At 36.0% G+C, this 18,289-nt stretch overlaps 2 protein-coding genes across 7 annotated transcripts in view; one reads left to right on the forward strand and one right to left on the reverse strand.

Moving 5' to 3' along the window:
- The window catches only part of LOC145468117 (D-inositol 3-phosphate glycosyltransferase-like), a 358,913-nt gene that overhangs the window by 249,781 nt on the left and 90,843 nt on the right, over positions 1-18,289 (forward strand). The gene's annotated exons all lie outside the window — the stretch shown is intronic.
- The window catches only part of LOC145468868 (protein Hook homolog), a 69,546-nt gene that overhangs the window by 35,729 nt on the left and 15,528 nt on the right, over positions 1-18,289 (reverse strand). Inside the window, exons 27-30 of one of the 6 annotated variants that reach the window (XM_081452565.1) lie at positions 17,909-17,965; positions 17,078-17,149; positions 16,305-16,447; positions 13,839-15,655 (exon numbers count right to left, since the gene is read on the reverse strand). The exons of 4 other annotated variants lie outside the window; for them this stretch is intronic. In XM_081452565.1, the coding sequence (XP_081308691.1) occupies positions 15,646-15,655; positions 16,305-16,447; positions 17,078-17,149; positions 17,909-17,965 (282 nt within the window). In that variant the 3' untranslated portion in view covers positions 13,839-15,645. One more of the 6 variants, XM_081452564.1, reaches the window with a different exon arrangement.

Raw genomic sequence — 18,289 nt, forward strand, 5'->3', positions numbered from 1 at the left:
ACAGCACAGATATTTACCTCGGCAACAGCTGAAGAAACAACAGCATCAAGGTCTGCTGTCGACAAGCTTCTTTCTCGACTGCGAATGCTGTGTTGCGCGCAAAATCATCTGACACTTCTCTCCGATAATCCAACAACTCCAGGGTAAGCCTGTCGCAGTAGGATGCTTACTTCCTTGTGGCTTTTCTTGTCATTTTCCACAAGTTTACGAAGATACCTATCGACACCGAGACTTCCGATCGCCATTCTTGATCGAAAATTCCCACCAAAACGAGAACACACGCATATATTCAGTGCTTAAAGCTGCTAACCAGTCACACGGTACAAAACTTTCTGCACCTTCCCCGGCATCTCTTACGGATGGGTCCAGGGATAGGCCTTACACTACCACTCGACCCCACTTACCCAATGCACCTAAAAGGAAAAGTGACATAACGGAAGTTGATTTTCGCTATAGTTTTTTGTTTTCGTTTATTTGGTTTAGTTAAGACAAAAATACCGAAGACGATAAAACGGAAGCAGGAGCCATAATCGGGGACGGAGACCGTAAGTCTTGGGATCCACGCGCACCTCAATTTTTCTATTTTTAGAACAAATTGGGCCATCCTGACGTCATATATCCGCGCGGATCCACGCACATGTCGGGGGCTCTCGCGTGGATGCTGTCACGTTGCGTGATTAAATGTTGAGAGTTGAGAGACCTTGAGAGATTCTCTTGAGTATTTTTCGCAGCGATGGCAGGGAATAAGGCAGGGAATACGAACCAGGGCGCTTATATGTAGTTTTATGCTCCGAGCTAACGGAAAAGGTGAGTTTTTCAGGGTCGAAAACAAGACTTCAATCTCGCGCTGGGAATGAATAAGAAGATCTGCTCGCGTTAGTTGTAAGCTTACGCGTATGTTTTTGGGTTTGTTCTGACTTAAGAATATAGCAAGAAAACTCTCTACTCTGGTATCGAGTTAATTTGTGAGTTTCTCAGACCATGGTTAATCATATAACCAAAACCTGTTTTGATGGTTTCTTAGGCCCAGTTCATACGTCGCATTTCTGCCGTGTCGAATTCAATTCAATTAAGTGCGGCAGAAATGCGACTGTCGATTCATACGTCGCACTTGTGTCGCACTTAATTCAGAATTTGTACTGTCGGGTATATCGGCCAGCGGAAAATGTTTCAAACGGAGGGTATTTAATATGGCGGACGAAAATACTGAGCGACGAAGGACTTTAATTTTGCGAAAAATTGACCGCCAATGGAACGAGAAGGAGAAGGCTGACAACGGAGCAGTATGTGTTGCAATATGTTCAGGTTGCATTGGGTCGAGAATGGCCAAGTTTCCTCTTTTTCTTTGACGGGAAAACATTTACGCATGCTCAATACATTACTATAATGTATGCATTAGATTCGACACGGCAGAAATTCGACGTCTGAATCGGTGTCGCATTTCTGTCGGATAATGCGACAAGACCAGTCGAACGTGCGGCAGAAATGCGGCAGCCGATTCAGACGTCGAATTTCTGTCGAATTTAATTCGTTGAATTGAATTCGACACGGCAGAAATGCGACGTATGAACCGGGCCTTATTGTTTCTGCTTGTTTGGTGAGTTTGCAAATTTTTTTGAAAGGAAAGTCTGACGCGTACTATTAGCTCATTTGCATAGTGCAGCTCGTGCACTTTCAAGTCCGAGTCGGTGTTTTCAATAGACCATTTTACAGTTGTCTGCTCAGTGACCTGGTCTTTGTATGGCAGCGAGGCTAGAGTTGACCTTGTTTTGATACAGACCTCACTGCTTTTGTCATGTAAATGCACCTAGTTAGCATCAGAACTTGTTTTACACAACAAAAGCAGAGAGGTCTGTATCAAAACAAGGTCAACTCTAGCCTCGCTGCCATACAAAGGCCAGGTCACTGAGCAGACAACTGTGAAATGGTCTATTGTCAATAAATCTTGACAAAGATTTCTTTCGTTATCTTTTGTGCTGAGATGCTGCAATAAATTTCACGAACGCAAAAGAGGCTACTAACATCATGTGTGTTTCTTCAACATAAGCATAGTGAAGTTTTACACTGCGAAAATGAAAATAGACAAGGAGTTTTGATAACACGAAAGTGCGGCGGAAGTACAGTTAGTTAGTCATGTTTACTGACTGTACAAAACACGCATCGGCGGGCGCTCTCATTCATCGACAACAGAGAATTTTTCTGGATTTTTACACGAATAAAACTGAGCAGTATCTACGGACGTAAAGTTATTGGGCCTTGATGAAACATCAAGCGTTGCTTATAATTCAGGCGAAATTCAAACTGACCAAACTAGCAATTATTTCGTTTTACTTTTCAGTCGCGATAGACTGGCAAATTCCTCGCAAGTGTGTGGCTAGAGGAGCTAGGAAACTATGAAGTCCTGAAGCTCTGCTATATCTAAATATATCCAGCTAGTTTTTTGCTGTGTAATGGAAAAGCTGTTAATCTTCAACATATGTGAAATTTAAAGTGGAGTAATGTACAGCTCATGTAAAAGAAGCATCCGTCGGAACACAACTTGCTCAGCGATATATATAAGCTTAAAGCGGAACATACCTAAATTCGACACTGTCTTACGTACTTCACTCAGACTGGAGCAGCTTACGACGAAAATACTTAAGCAAAATTCCAACAGACGTAAACGCGTTGAGTTGTGGGCCAAAAACATGAAAAATTTCGGGAATTTCGGACGCCATTTCCCCCGCGCGACATCCGCAAAAATCCTCGCAGCATGTACGCGCGTGTGCCGCAGGCGATGGCGCAATTTGTTCTAAAATTAACAAATGGTAAACGCCATAGCGTGCACTATTTAACAAATGGTAAACGCCATAGCGTGCACTATTGAGTTATGGACGCACGCGGGAGGTTGCTAAGCACGAAAGAAGCGTAAGAGTCGCACGAGGTGATAGCCGAGTGCGACTCTAGCTTCTTGAGTGCTTAGCAAACCTCCCAAGTGCATCCATAACTCAATAGTGCACGCTATGGCGTTTACCATTTGTTTTATAACATAACATTGAGACATTGGAACAACAGAAGTCCTTTTATTGAGCTACATCATAAAAAAATGTTCGTGTAGTCTTACATGACAAGAGAAAACAAGCGCGCGAAAATTCATTCATGACAACCGACTGCACACCAGTAACTCGATAAAGTTTCATCTTCAGACACCTGTGAAGACAGTTTCGCATTTCCGGCAGAGGGAAGTCGGCCATTACTTTGGAAACAATGTCTGCCAAAAGATTTGCTTTGTAAACATTAGCACACACGTCAGCAGCGTATACCCATGGACAAATAGTAGACGCTAAATTAACCAATCAGAGCGCGCAATTCGCTTTAGTTATGTTATAATTATTATCCCATGTCATGGGGACAACCCCAATACTAGAAATGGCATCCGCTTACGGTCTCCGTCCCCGATTATGGCTCCTGACGCAAGTTGATTTTTGCTATTTCGTTTGTTTGTTTTAGTTTGGACAAAAAAATAAAAATTGATAAAACGGAACTTGATTTTCGTTTTTTCGTTTTACTTTGCGCAAAAACAAGACAACGATAAAACGGAAGTTGATTTTCGTTTTTTCGTTTATTTGTTTTAGTTTGGGCAAAAAACGAAAAACGATAAAACGGAAGTCCATTTTTGTTTTTCGTTTGTTTGTTTTAGTTTGGGCAAAAAACGAAAAACGATAAAACGGAAGTCCATTTTTGTTTTTCGTTTCTTTCTTTTAGTTTGGGCAAAACACGAAAAACGATAAAAAGGAAGTTGATTTTTGTTTTTCGTTTATTTCTTTTAGTTTGGGCAAAAAAAGAAAAACGATAAAACGGAAGTCCATTATTGTTTTTCGTTTTTTTGTTTTAGTTTGGGTAAAAAACGAAAACCGAGAAAACGGAAGTTGATTTTTGTTTTTCGTTTGTTTGTTTTAGTTTGGGCAAAAAACGAAAAACGATAAAACCGAAGTCCATTTTTGTTTTTCGTTGTTTTGTTTTAGTTCGGGCAAAAAACGAAAAACCATAAAACGGAAGTCCATTTTTGTTTTTCGTTTTTTTGTTTTAGTTGGGGCGAAAAACGAAAAACGATAAAACGGACATTGATTTTTGTTTTTCGTTTATTTGTTTTAGTTTGGGCAAAAAACGAAAAACGATAAAACGGAAGTCCATTTTTGTTTTTCGTTTTTTTCTTTTAGTTCGGGCGAAAAACGAAAAACGATAAAACGGACATTGATTTTTGTTTTTCGTTTATTTGTTTTAGTTTGGGCAAAAAACGAAAAACGATAAAACGGACGTCCATTTTTGTTTTTCGTTTTTTTCTTTTAGTTCGGGCGAAAAACGAAAAACGATAAAACGGACATTGATTTTTGTTTTTCGTTTATTTGTTTTAGTTTGGGCAAAAAACGAAAAACGATAAAAAGGACGTTGATTTTTGTTTTTCGTTTATTTCTTTTAGTTTTGGCAAAAAACGAAAAACGATAAAACGGAAGTCCATTATTGTTTTTCGTTTTTTTGTTTTAGTTTGGGCAAAAAACGAAAAACGATAAAACGGAAGTCCATCAGTGTTTTTCGTTTTTTTGTTTTAGTTTGGGCGAAAAACGAAAAACGATAAAACGGACGTTGATTTTTGTTTGTCGTTTATTTGTTTTAGTTTGGGCAAAAAACCAAAAACGATAAAACGGAAGTGGATGTTTGTTTTTCGTTTGTTTTTTTTAGTTTGGGCAAAAAACGAAAAACGATAAAACGGAAGTTGATTTTTGTTTTTCGTTGTTTTGTTTTAGTTTGGGCAAAAAACGAAAAACGATAAAACGGAAGTCCATTTTTGTTTTTCGTTGTTTTGTTTTAGTTTGGGCAAAAAACGAAAAACGATAAAACGGAAGTCCATTATTGTTTTTCGTTGTTTTGTTTTAGTTTGGGCAAAAAACGAAAAACGATAAAACGGAAGTCCATTTTTGTTTTTCGTTGTTTTGTTTTAGTTTGGGCAAAAAACGAAAAACGATAAAACGGACGTCCATTTTTGTTTTTCGTTGTTTTGTTTTAGTTTGGGCAAAAAACGAAAAACGATAAAACGGAAGTCCATTTTTGTTTTTCGTTGTTTTGTTTTAGTTTGGGCAAAAAACGAAAAACGATAAAACGGAAGTCCATTTTTGTTTTTCGTTGTTTTGTTTTAGTTTGGGCGAAAAACGAAAAACGATAAAACGGACATTGATTTTTGTTTTTCGTTTATTCCTTTTAGTTTTGGCAAAAAACGAAAAACGATAAAAAGGACGTTGATTTTTGTTTTTCGTTTATTTCTTTTAGTTTTGGCAAAAAACGAAAAACGATAAAACGGAAGTCCATTATTGTTTTTCGTTTTTTTGTTTTAGTTTGGGCAAAAAACGAAAAACGATAAAACGGACGTCCATTTTTGTTTTTCGTTTTTTTGTTTTAGTTCGGGCAAAAAACGAAAAACGATAAAACGGAAGTCCATCAGTGTTTTTCGTTTTTTTGTTTTAGTTTGGGCAAAAAACGAAAAACGATAAAACGGACGTCCATTTTTGTTTTTGGTTTTTTTGTTTTAGTTCGGGCGAAAAACGAAAAACGATAAAACGGACGTTGATTTTTGTTTTTCGTTTATTTGTTTTAGTTTGGGCAAAAAACCAAAAACGATAAAACGGAAGTGGATGTTTGTTTTTCCTTTGTTTTTTTTAGTTTGGGCAAAAAACGAAAAACGATAAAAACGAAGTCCATTTTTGTTTTTCGTTGTTTTGTTGTAGTTTGGGAAAAAAACGAAAAACGATAAAACGGACGTTGATTTTTGTTTTTCGTTTATTTGTTTTAGTTTGGGCAAAAAACGAAAAACGATAAAACGGAAGTTGATTTTTCTTTTTCGTTTGTTGGTTTTAGTTTGGCAAAAAACGAAAAACGATAAAAAGGACGTTGATTTTTGTTTTTCGTTTATTCCTTTTATTTTGGGCAAAAAACGAAAAACGATAAAACGGAAGTTGATTTTTGTTTTTCGTTTATTTGTTTTAGTTTCGGCAAAAAACGAAAAACGATAAAACGGAAGTCCATTATTGTTTTTCGTTTTTTTGTTTTAGTTTGGGCAAAAAACGAAAAACGATAAAACGGAAGTCCATTTTTGGTTTTCGTTTGTTTGTTTTAGTTTGGGCAAAAAACGAAAAACGATAAAACCGAAGTCCATTTTTGTTTTTCGTTGTTTTGTTTTAGTTCGGGCAAAAAACGAAAAACCATAAAACGGACGTTGATTTTTGTTTTTCGTTTATTTGTTTTAGTTTGGGCAAAAAACGAAAAACGATAAAACGGAAGTTGATTTTTGTTTTTCGTTTATTTGTTTTAGTTCGGGCGAAAAACTAAAAACGATAAAACAGACGTGGATTTTTGTTTTTCGTTTATTTGTTTTAGTTCGGGCGAAAAACGAAAAACGATAAAACAGACGTGGATTTTTGTTTTTCGTTTATTTGTTTTAGTTCGGGCGAAAAACGAAAAACGATAAAACGGAATTGGATTTTTGTTTTTCGTTTATTTGTTTTAGTTTGGACGAAAAACGAAAAACTATAAAACGGGCGTCCATTTTTGCTTTTCGTTTATTTGTTTTAGTTTGGGCAAAAAACGAAAAACGATAAAACCGAAGTCCATTTTTGTTTTTCGTTTGTTTGTTTTAGTTTGGGCAAAAAACGAAAAACGATAAAACGGAAGTCCATTTTTGTTTTTCGTTTTTTTGTTTTAGTTCGGGCGAAAAACGAAAAACGATAAAACGGAAGTCCATTTTTCTTTTTCGTTTATTTGTTTTAGTTCGGGCGAAAAACCAAAAACGATAAAACGGAAGTTCATTTTTGTTTTTCGTTTATTTGTTTTAGTTTGGGCGAAAAACGAAAAACTATAAAACGGACGTCCATTTTTGCTTTTCGTTTATTTGTTTTAGTTTGGGCAAAAAACGAAAAAAGATAAAACGGAAGTCCATTTTTGTTTTTCGTTTATTTGTTTTAGTTTTTGCGCAAAAAACGAAAAACGATAAAACGGACGTTAATTTTTGTTTTTCGTTTGTTTGTTTTAGTTTGGGCAAAAATTGAAAAACGATAAAACGGAAGTCCATTTTTGTTTTTCGTTTGTTGTTTTAGTTTGGGCAAAAAACGAAAAACGATAAAACGGACCTTGATTTTTGTTTTTCGTTTATTTCTTTTAGTTTGGGCAAAAAACGAAAAACGATAAAACGGAAGTTGCTTTTTGTTTTTCGTTTGTTTGTTTTAGTTTGGGCAAAAAACGAAAAACGATAAAACGGAAGTCCATTTTTGTTTTTCGTTTTTTTGTTTTAGTTCGGGCGAAAAACGAAAAACGATAAAACGGACGTCGATTTTTGTTTTTCGTTTATTTGTTTTAGTTCGGGCAAAAAACGAAAAACGATAAAACGGAAGTCCATTTTTGTTTTTCGTTTTTTTGTTTTAGTTCGGACGAAAAACGAAAAACGATAAAACGGAAGTCCATTTTTCTTTTTCGTTTATTTGTTTTAGTTCGGGCGAAAAACCAAAAACGATAAAACGGAAGTGGATGTTTGTTTTAGTTTGGGCAAAAAACGAAAAACGATAAAACCGAAGTCCATTTTTGTTTTTCGTTGTTTTGTTTTAGTTTGGGCAAAAAACGAAAAACGATAAAACCGAAGTCCATTTTTGTTTTTCGTTGTTTTGTTTTAGTTTTGGCAAAAAACGATAAACGATAAAACCGAAGTCCATTTTTGTTTTTCGTTTATTTGTTTTAGTTTGGGCAAAAAACGAAAAACGATAAAACGGAAGTCCATTTTTGTTTTTCGTTTATTTGTTTTACTTTGGGCGAAAAACGAAGAACGATAAAACGGAAGTCCATTTTTGTTTTTCGTTTTTTTGTTTTAGTTTGGGCGAAAAACGAAGAACAATAAAACGGAAGTCCATTTTTGTTTTTCGTTTCTTTGTTTTAGTTCACGCGAAAAACTAAAAACGATAAAACGGACGTGAATTTTTGTTTTTCGTTTATTTGTTTTAGTTCGGGCGAAAAACGAAAAACGATAAAACGGACGTCGATTTTTGTTTTTCGTTTATTTGTTTTAGTTTGGGCAAAAAACGAAAAACGATAAAACGGACGTCGATTTTTGTTTTTCGTTTATTTGTTTTAGTTCGGGCGAAAAACGAAAAACTATAAAACGGACGTCCATTTTTGCTTTTCGTTTATTTGTTTTAGTTTGGGCAAAAAACGAAAAAAGATAAAACGGAAGTCCATTTTTGTTTTTCGTTTATTTGTTTTAGTTTGGGCAAAAAACGAAAAACGATAAAACGGACGTTAATTTTTGTTTTTCGTTTGTTTGTTTTAGGTTGGGGAAAAAACGAAAAACGATAAAACGGAAGTCCATTTTTGTTTTTCGTTTATTTGTTTCAGTTTGGGCAAAAAACGAAAAATGATAAAAGGGAAGTTGATTTCAGTTTTCGTTTGTTTGTTTTAGTTTGGGCAAAAAACGAAAAACGAGAAAACGGACGTTGATTTTAGTTTTTCGTTTTTTTGTTTTAGTTCGGGCAAAAAACGAAAAACGATAAAACGGAAGTCCATTTTTCTTTTTCGTTTGTTTGTTTTAGTTTGGGCAAAAAACGAAAAACGATAAAACGGAAGTCCATTTTTGTTTTTAGTTTTTTTGTTTTAGTTCGGGCGAAAAACGAAAAACGATAAAACGGATGTCGATTTTTGTTTTTCGTTTATTTGTTTTAGTTTGGGCAAAAAACGAAAAACGATAAAACGGAAGTCCATTTTTGTTTTTCGTTTATTTGTTTTACTTTGGGCGAAAAACGGAGAACGATAAAACGGAAGTCCATTTTTGTTTTTCGTTTTTTTGTTTTGGTTTGGGCGAAAAACCAAAAACGATAAAACGGAAGTCCATTTTTGTTTTTAGTTTTTTTGTTTTAGTTCGGACGAAAAACGAAAAACGATAAAACGGACGTCGATTTTTGTTTTTCGTTTATTTCTTTTAGTTTGGGCAAAAAACGAAAAACGATAAAAAGGACCTTGATTTTTGTTTTTCGTTTATTTCTTTTAGTTTGGGCAAAAAACGAAAAACGATAAAACGGAAGTTGATTTTTGTTTTTCGTTTGTTTGTTTTAGTTTGGGCAAAAAACGAAAAACGATAAAACGGAACTCCATTATTGGTTTTCGTTTTTTTGTTTTAGTTTTGGCAAAAAACGAAAAACGATAAAACGGAAGTCCATTTTTGTTTTTCGTTTTTTTGTTTAAGTTCGGGCGAAAAACGAAAAACGATAAAACGGACGTCGATTTTTGTTTTTCGTTTATTTGTTTTAGTTTGGGCAAAAAACGAAAAACGATAAAACGGAAGTCCATTTTTGTTTTTCGTTTTTTTGTTTTAGTTCGGGCGAAAAACGAAAAACGATAAAACGGACGTCGATGTTTGTTTTTCGTTTATTTGTTTTAGTTTGGGCAAAAAACGAAAAACGATAAAACGGACGTTGATTTTTGTTTTTCGTTTATTTGTTTTAGTTTGGGCGAAAAACGAAGAACGATAAAACGGAAGTCCATTTTTGTTTTTCGTTTTTTTGTTTTAGTTTGGGCGAAAAACGAAAAACGATAAAACGGAAGTCCATTTTTGTTTTTAGTTTTTTTGTTTAAGTTCGGGCGAAAAACGAAAAACGATAAAACGGACGTCGATTTTTGTTTTTCGTTTATTTGTTTTAGTTTGGGCAAAAAACGAAAAACGATAAAACGGAAGTCCATTTTTGTTTTTCGTTTTTTTGTTTTAGTTCGGGCGAAAAACGAAAAACGATAAAACGGACGTCGATGTTTGTTTTTCGTTTATTTGTTTTAGTTTGGGCAAAAAACGAAAAACGATAAAACGGACGTTGATTTTTGTTTTTCGTTTATTTGTTTTAGTTTGGGCGAAAAACGAAGAACGATAAAACGGAAGTCCATTTTTGTTTTTCGTTTTTTTGTTTTAGTTTGGGCGAAAAACGAAAAACGATAAAACGGAAGTCCATTTTTGTTTTTAGTTTTTTTGTTTTAGTTCGGGCGAAAAACGAAAAACGATAAAACGGACGTCGATTTTTGTTTTTCGTTTATTTCTTTTAGTTTGGGCAAAAGACGAAAAACGATAAAAAGGACCTTGATTTTTGTTTTTCGTTTATTTCTTTTAGTTTGGGCAAAAAACGAAAAACGATAAAACGGACGTCCATTTTTGTTTTTCGTTTTTTTCTTTTAGTTCGGGCGAAAAACGAAAAACGATAAAACGGACGTTGATTTTTGTTTTTCGTTTGTTCCTTTTAGTTTTGGCAAAAAACGAAAAACGATAAAACGGACGTCGATTTTTGTTTTTCGTTTATTTCTTTTAGTTTGGGCAAAAGACGAAAAACGATAAAAAGGACCTTGATTTTTGTTTTTCGTTTATTTCTTTTAGTTTGGGCAAAAAACGAAAAACGATAAAACGGAAGTCCATTTTTGTTTTTCGTTTGTTTGTTTTAGTTTGGGCAAAAAACGAAAAACGATAAAACGGAACTCCATTATTGTTTTTCGTTTTTTTGTTTTAGTTTGGGCAAAAAACGAAAAACGATAAAACCGAAGTCCATTTTTGTTTTTTTGTTTTAGTTCGGGCGAAAAACGAAAAACGATAAAACGGACGTCGATTTTTGTTTTTCGTTTATTTGTTTTAGTTTGGGCAAAAAACGAAAAACGATAAAACGGAAGTCCATTTTTGTTTTTCGTTTATTTGTTTTACTTTGGGCGAAAAACGAAGAACGATAAAACGGAAGTCCATTTTTGTTTTTCGTTTTTTTGTTTTAGTTTGGGCGAAAAACGAAAAACGATAAAACGGAAGTCCATTTTTGTTTTTCGTTTTTTTCTTTTAGTTCCGGCGAAAAACGAAAAACGATAAAACGGACGTTGATTTTTGTTTCTCGTTTATTTGTTTTAGTTTGGGCAAAAAACGAAAAACGATAAAACGGAAGTTGATTTTTGTTTTTCGTTTGTTTGTTTTAGTTTCGGCAAAAAACGAAAAACGATAAAACCGAAGTCCATTTTTGTTTTTCGTTGTTTTGTTTTAGTTTTGGCAAAAAACGAAAAACGATAAAACGGAAGTCCATTATTGTTTTTCGTTTTTTTGTTTTAGTTTGGGCAAAAAACGAAAAACGATAAAACGGACGTTGATTTTTGTTTTTCGTTTATTTGTTTTAGTGTGGGCAAAAAACGAAAAACGATAAAACGGAAGTCCATTTTTGTTTTTCGTTTGTTTGCTTTAGTTTGGGCAAAAAACGAAAAACGATGAAACGGAAGTTGATTTTTGTTTTTCGTTTATTTGTTTCAGTTTGGGCAAAAAAACAGGAAACGATAAAGCGGAAGTTGATTTTTGTTTTTCGTTTATTTGTTTTAGTTTGGGGAAAAAAACAGAAAATGATAAAACAGAAGTCGATTGCCGTTTTCATTTTTCTGTTTAAATCTGTATATAAAACGAAAAACGATAAAACAGAAGTTGGTTTGTTTTTCGCTTGTTATCATAGTGCAGAAGTAAAGTAATGATTATTTATTAAATTTTGGCAATTTTTGTAGATTTTGACGTTTTTTTTATTTACATTAATCAGGCAAAGTGGTTTTGATTTAAAATATAATAAAACGATATGTATTTCAGGTAAAACAAGGTTCTGTATTGGTAGAATGTGGAGTAAAAAATTGAAATCAGACACTACATTGGCTTTTACTGTTGTTGAATATAGATTATAAAATTTAAAATAATGAGTGGACGAACCGTGCACGGACCGAATGCAACGGTTTTGCTTGAAAAGTCAATTATTCTAACATTTTGTGAATAAAATCTACTTACCTGTTGCTGTGTTGTATTCTTTGTTGTTTGCCAGCTCCTCAGGCAGATCTAACGCGATTTCGGCTTAATTAGACTAACAATAGGCGCAACCGACTAAATTTGACTAACAATAGACGGACCAAAAAACCGACCAATTTGACCAACAATAGACGGATTGAAACCCACCAGTGACTGATGACAAACTTTACACGAGTCTTCAAGCCAATACCATCATGGCTAAACTGACCAATCACGTTCAACGGACCAGACTTATAACATCATCGAATGACAAACACTATTCACTTGACTCTGAAGATGACTTCCGCTCAGGTTGCAATCTCGTTCCCAGAGTCTTCGTTCCCCTCGACCAGCGGTCGGAAAACGAGAGCTCTGGGAGCAACCATTATGAAATAACCGAATTCTGGTGATTCTGGCCATCCGGTTTCACTGCGCAGTCTGCATCTATGGCGCATGCCTGAAATGGTTGCTCCCAGAGCTCTCGTTTTCCGACCGCTGGTCAAGGGGAACGAATTTTCTTGGAATGAGATTGCTCAGGTTGTCGAAACGTCAGTCACCAGCAACAATACGCCCTTTGCACGATCCGGTCACATGGTACAAAATCACACAGGCTGGTGAGCAAGTTGCGCAGTGGGACTTCCAAACCAAAGGCGGGTCCAGGTGGACTGGTGCGAGTTGCATTGTTTTGGAAGTCCCACTGCGCAGCTTGCTCACCAGCATGTGTGTTTTTGTACCATGTGACCGGATCGTGCAAAGGGCCTATTCTTTTAAGAACTACCCTCACCCGGACGATCACATTATACGAACTACTGATACTCCTGGGTCCAAACCAGTTACAATAATTTATAATTGTTTCGCACTTAGACCAGAAAGCGTTTCTGCATAGATCATAAATCGACTGATTTTACTGTCAAGCTAGGAACCTTTGTTTACATTTCTCATGGGATTCATATTGTTCAGGACAAGTCAGCACTTTCGCTACATCAAAATCCATGTTACTTTACTGCCTCGGAACTAAACACGTTACCGCAACTGCAGAATCAAAAATCATGTTCACGGTACTCTTGAATACATATCCTGTTGGTTTTGATCTTGTCCAAAACTTAGATAAACCCAACCGTCCCCAATGCAGACAGGCTAGTATGTACACAGTCCCTTGTAAAATATATCTTGCAGAGAAATGTCTATCTACTAAAAGAAGAAACTGCAACGTAAGGTTGGTACGCATTTCATTTACTAGCGTAAGGGATATTTGACTCATTTACAAAAATAAAGTTGTACACCAACGATATAACACGCTATTAGAAGCCGTTTACATACAGATGACCTCCCGGTTATTCATATGGTGTACTTAATTTCCTTAACCAAGAGCCTGCCTTAACTAAAGCTAAATATAACTGTTTTAAAGGGGTTAGTTTCAGTTTGAATAAGACCTAACTAGCTTTCTGCGAAAACAATTCGACGTTAAGTTTCCCACCGACTCAAAACTGACACTGCTGTGACTGAACCACCTAACAACGTTGCCATACGAGAAACCACGAATACCACCACTTTTCACGGCTCACAAAACAATTTGCATTGACCATAGAAGACTGATCAAGTGAAAAATTGCCAGTTTACCAACGCTTTGAATTTCCAATAACTGTTTTGCATAAGAAAATCTTCAAAAGCCGTAAGTGGGATAGGTAAAGACGATCTCTACCAAAACTTATTTTCAAAACCTGCAGAAAACGTAGAATAGAAATCGTTATAAATTTGACGAGAAATTCAAAGTTTCCCCGACCGGAAACTAAATTCCTCGAGTTGTCCGTGACATTAAATTTATTTCCTTTTTTTTTTTTTTTTTTTGACCCATGGCAACCATGTTTAATAATTTTAAGAGCGGTAAAGGTAAATTAAACTTAACACTTCACTACTCAAAGCGCGAGCCCCAATTGTAAGAAAGCTCTCGTTAATAAATTTTTTCGAATGGAAAAACAAACCTTTCACCTTCGCAACTTACTTTCTAAAGCAGGGCTAGGTTTTAATATTCTTTGGGGATACACTATTAAACAAACAGCTCCAAGGGAAATAAGAAATAATAATTTATATTAAAGTAAAATATTGACTATACAAAAATGCCATTAAATCCTTTTCCCGAACATTTTACAAATCAGTTTGAATTTCGTGTACGCTTTCGCAATCACAAACATTACGCGCGGCATAAGCAGCATTAATATTCCTCAGTACATGACATTACTGAAATTAATGTTAACCTCTAAGAGCGAATAATTCCGTATAGCTAGTGTAAGATCTGGGCTTAAATTTATTCAAAATGACTTTTTTGATTGAGGGGGCGGGTAGGAAGTGAGGAAGGGGGGGGGGGGGGGTTCCGGATGGAACTTGGCGCTTTATTTTGGGAAGGGATGTTCCGCTTGAAAACGTTTCGGTGCATACAAGAATGACGCATGGTAAATAGCTATAAACAACATGGTGTGAACATAATGCAAGTTCTATATTAGCTAAATAAGATGTAATGGCACAAAAGACAACATCACCCTTCAATAGTAAGCTTATCATCGTATGAGATTTCACTTTTCCTAACGTAAATCTAGACACAAAATAGTATATTCCGGAGGGGGGCGGGGGGAGGGAGCTTTTTACCGGAAGGATTAGTGAGCCTGAGATGTCTTCTTAGGGTTGTTGAGTGAGGGCTTATTTTTGGGCTGCGTTGTTATCGGAAGTTTACAGTATTTCAAATGGCACAAACTAACACAACAACAGCAATACGACTTCGCTTGACATCCTAAAACCATAACAAACGAAGGCTCAATTTTGAGCTCATGTCAAACGTGTAATGACGTTGTTTTTCAACGCGCTTTTCTTGGTCTCCTGTACGACGTCTTGAGGCATCTTTCATGTTGGAGCGACACACGACTATCAAAGACAGCTACTGCGTGCGCAACCAACCTCGTTCCCAGGGAACCTGGGAACGAGGTTGTTGCGCGACTTGCTGCACTACCGGGAAATTTGTCCAGTGACGTCATTATCCATTTTGATTAGCCAATTAATCAACCAATCAAAATCAATACCTGTTTATCTGAAGGTAACCGACGTCCTTGGCAATTACAAGGAAACTATCTCGTGTAATGCAAATGTCAGGTAAACTCCAAGTTATGCCCATCTTACATTCATTATTCGTTTCAAAATAACTATGTATCCGAACTTTTCAGCCTCTCGGCTTGCTACAAGCATATATACATAAAATAAAACTCTGGCTATGGTACCAGGTTGCCTTTTACAGTTTACAGTGTCCATCCTCCACACCACGAATCGATGTCCAGGAACAGCAAAATGCGCCCTTCTTGCTTTGATTTAACTATTCTTTGCCCTGAGCAAACTCAAAGTAGAGAAAAAAATTTCACGTTTTCTTCTCTAATTCGTTGTCATGTATTAGTTCGTCTCATTTGTCAGAAAAAAATAAATAATCGGGTCTTAGCCAAACCAAGAAAGACATGGAAACGTCAAATCATTGATTGGTGAAAACTTTTTGACGTCTTGACTGAAAACTTAATTCTCCTAACGAGAATTAAATAAAATGTATTTGAAAAGTAATGAGAATTTTGCGTTTGATATTAGAGGATTATACACAAAGGTTCTTTTATTCACTGGTTTGGCCTAGACCCTTCTCTGGTTTCTCAATTGTTATTCTGCCATAGTTATGAGACAAAGAAACTAAAGGGCAGCAGTTACTAATTTTTCCGTTAGGTCCTCGATAAAATTTTTTACAAAAGAGGAAACTGCGACAAATTCCTTTTATCATGTTAGAGCTATGTGTCCCTGCAAAACAATAACAACGAAAGTCAGTCCAGAACGATTTTGCGTTCTTGGTTACACTACAAAGAGAAGATCAACTAAAAGATTTCAAGGTTAGGAAAGGGATTTCTTAAACTCATCAATAATCCATCAAGTTTAAACAAAGGAAATTATGGCCGTATCTGATCTTAATTAGCATAGATTTTAACGATTTTATTTTCCCGTTTTCTCCTTAGTTCTAGTTTCGATTGAGAAGATATAATTTATTAAACACTAAAGAGAGTGTTCCAAACACCTCGAAGTCCGTCAAAACTCAGCTACGCGTCGTAATTTCCAACTCTCTTCTTTCCAGTATTGGAAATGTGGTCAAACAGTCTTTTGTGTGTGATATAATTATTACTTAAAGTGAAAAGACGTCACACCAGATATTGCTTGAATCTCGCAGAATTCCTTTTTCATGCAGAGAATACATTGAGCCAAACTTTAACAGACTGGTGGTTAGAAAACAGGCAGGTCATAAAACGCGTAACGCTGGGTCGACATCTGGGAAATTTCCCGCGTTCACCAGCACCAGACGTTACCATGACGAAAAACATGTGGGTTACCTAGCCACTACACTGACCAGTAAAAGATCCACTGCAGGCTCAAGTTATTTTATTTATGCCGTACTGACCTGGAAGAGACAGCGTTCGCTTGCTGTGTTCTATTCGGTGTAGAGCGGCGACTGGAAGCTTGTCTTTGTCGAGCTAAGAAGGACATTCCACCTGTGTTCCCTGATAACCTCTCCTCGGCAGCTTTCCTGTGAAGCTGCATGCCCTGGAAAAACATTATAACTCATTATAACATGGCTTTGCACCTTCTATGATTCATCTTATTCTCGGTATTGGACTGAAACTAGCTAGAAAGTGAGGCTAGCGGGAAGTCAATCTCTTTGTAATGATATTCTCCCTCGTGAGCCTCAATTGCAAGCTAGGTCCAGTCCACTACCGAGAATACGAATATGGCCTCATTACTTTGAAAGTCTAAGGCAATCTGTAGACTCAAGGACTTAAACAATTTTCTTCTGAGACTGAACGTGATTGTCATAAGAATTAGCTGTCAAAGGAGCTTAACGGGGTATAAATCAACCATAAACTAGACTCACAAGAACAGTTTTAAACTGTTTTAGAACTTTACATGGAAGGTGCTTCTTCATTTTGTTTAACGAGCGACCTTCAAGGCAAAGCCTCGAAATATAGTTTGTAAAGATAGAAAAACATCAAACAAACAAAAACATCAAAGAGACAATAACAAACTACAGAGAAAGAACGATGGTTAAGTTTAAGGAAAATTAAAGTGGATTTCGAACAAGTATTTTAACATTTTCAAGATGTGCCTTCCTAGACGTACAGGAAATCACCTTAAGTTCAACGAAATTGTGTCAAACCCGGCAGAGAAAATACTTACCATTTCATACCAAGCGCTAACTATTAGCTTCTCTTCTCTTTCTCTTGTTATCTTCATCTTTTCATGATCTCGCTGCAAAGAAACAAAGACGCCAACATCAAATAAACAGAAATGAATCCAAGTGCTTATCAGTCAAGGTTTAAAGGATCTCAGCCACGGTATTTTCAATAAAGTTATTTTGGTCGCGTACAAAATTACCTTTAAATTGAAGGAAACCTGAAAATAATAGTTTACTAAGATAGAAAAACACCAAAGAGATAATAATAAACCAAGAAGGAAGAAGGATGGTTGAGGGTGGAGAAGATTAGCACGGACTACAACAGAACAACTTGCGCAAAGCGTGACGTAGCTCCTTTAAATCTCTCAGTTTATGTTGAAACGGACGAAATGAGAGAAATAGATGAGCGAGTAAAAAACAGTTGTAGACGCGTCAAATAGGTTGGTCATCAAAGTATCAAGGCAAATATGAGGATGACTTCAGTTTTTAAACCTATCAATACACGCCACGTCACGCCACGCCAATCTCGCTCTCAGAACCTCTGGTTTTGCTGGTTAGCGTCAAGAAAGAGAATGGGAAAAACAATGAGATTGACTTGAACATAGTACGTCACCCACGTACTCGTTCTTTGATTTGAAGGTCTCTCGTTTCGCATGTTTAAAAACAACCACACCATAAACCTAGCTATACCTAACTATATTCTAGTCATAGATACTAAGTTTTAGGTACAAACGACCCCACAAGCTTCGTAACTTCAATTCTTATCGTTTTAAAATAAAGGGTATCTATCTATTTACCTCAATTCTGTGACCAGTAACACTAAGGCCACTCACCTCCAAATGTTCTATAATTTTGTCTTTTTCCTGGACTTGATTTTTAAGCAGTTGAACCTACAGAAGTACAATGCAGAAGAACGGAAAAATAAAAATCGTCCCAGACCCTATTGTTGTGTTAGAGTAGAATACTACATCTTGGTTCATTAGAGACAGTTAAGTTAAAAGTGTACGTGCGAAAACAGACGTCTGTATCCCCCAGCAAAAGCCAGGGATTACCAAATTTATTATATGACTGAGAAATTTCTTCATTATGATTGGCTGAGAGCAGGCCAATTTATCGTTAATTCTTAATTTGCACTGCAGTAATCGATAACCGGTCGTTTAGCCCCAAAGTCGATAAGCCCCTAACTGTTAAGCCCCCAACCAGAAGTTGATAAC

Source organism: Orbicella franksi, chromosome 14, assembly GCF_964199315.1.
Source record: "Orbicella franksi chromosome 14, jaOrbFran1.1, whole genome shotgun sequence".
Lineage (NCBI taxonomy): Eukaryota > Metazoa > Cnidaria > Anthozoa > Scleractinia > Merulinidae > Orbicella > Orbicella franksi.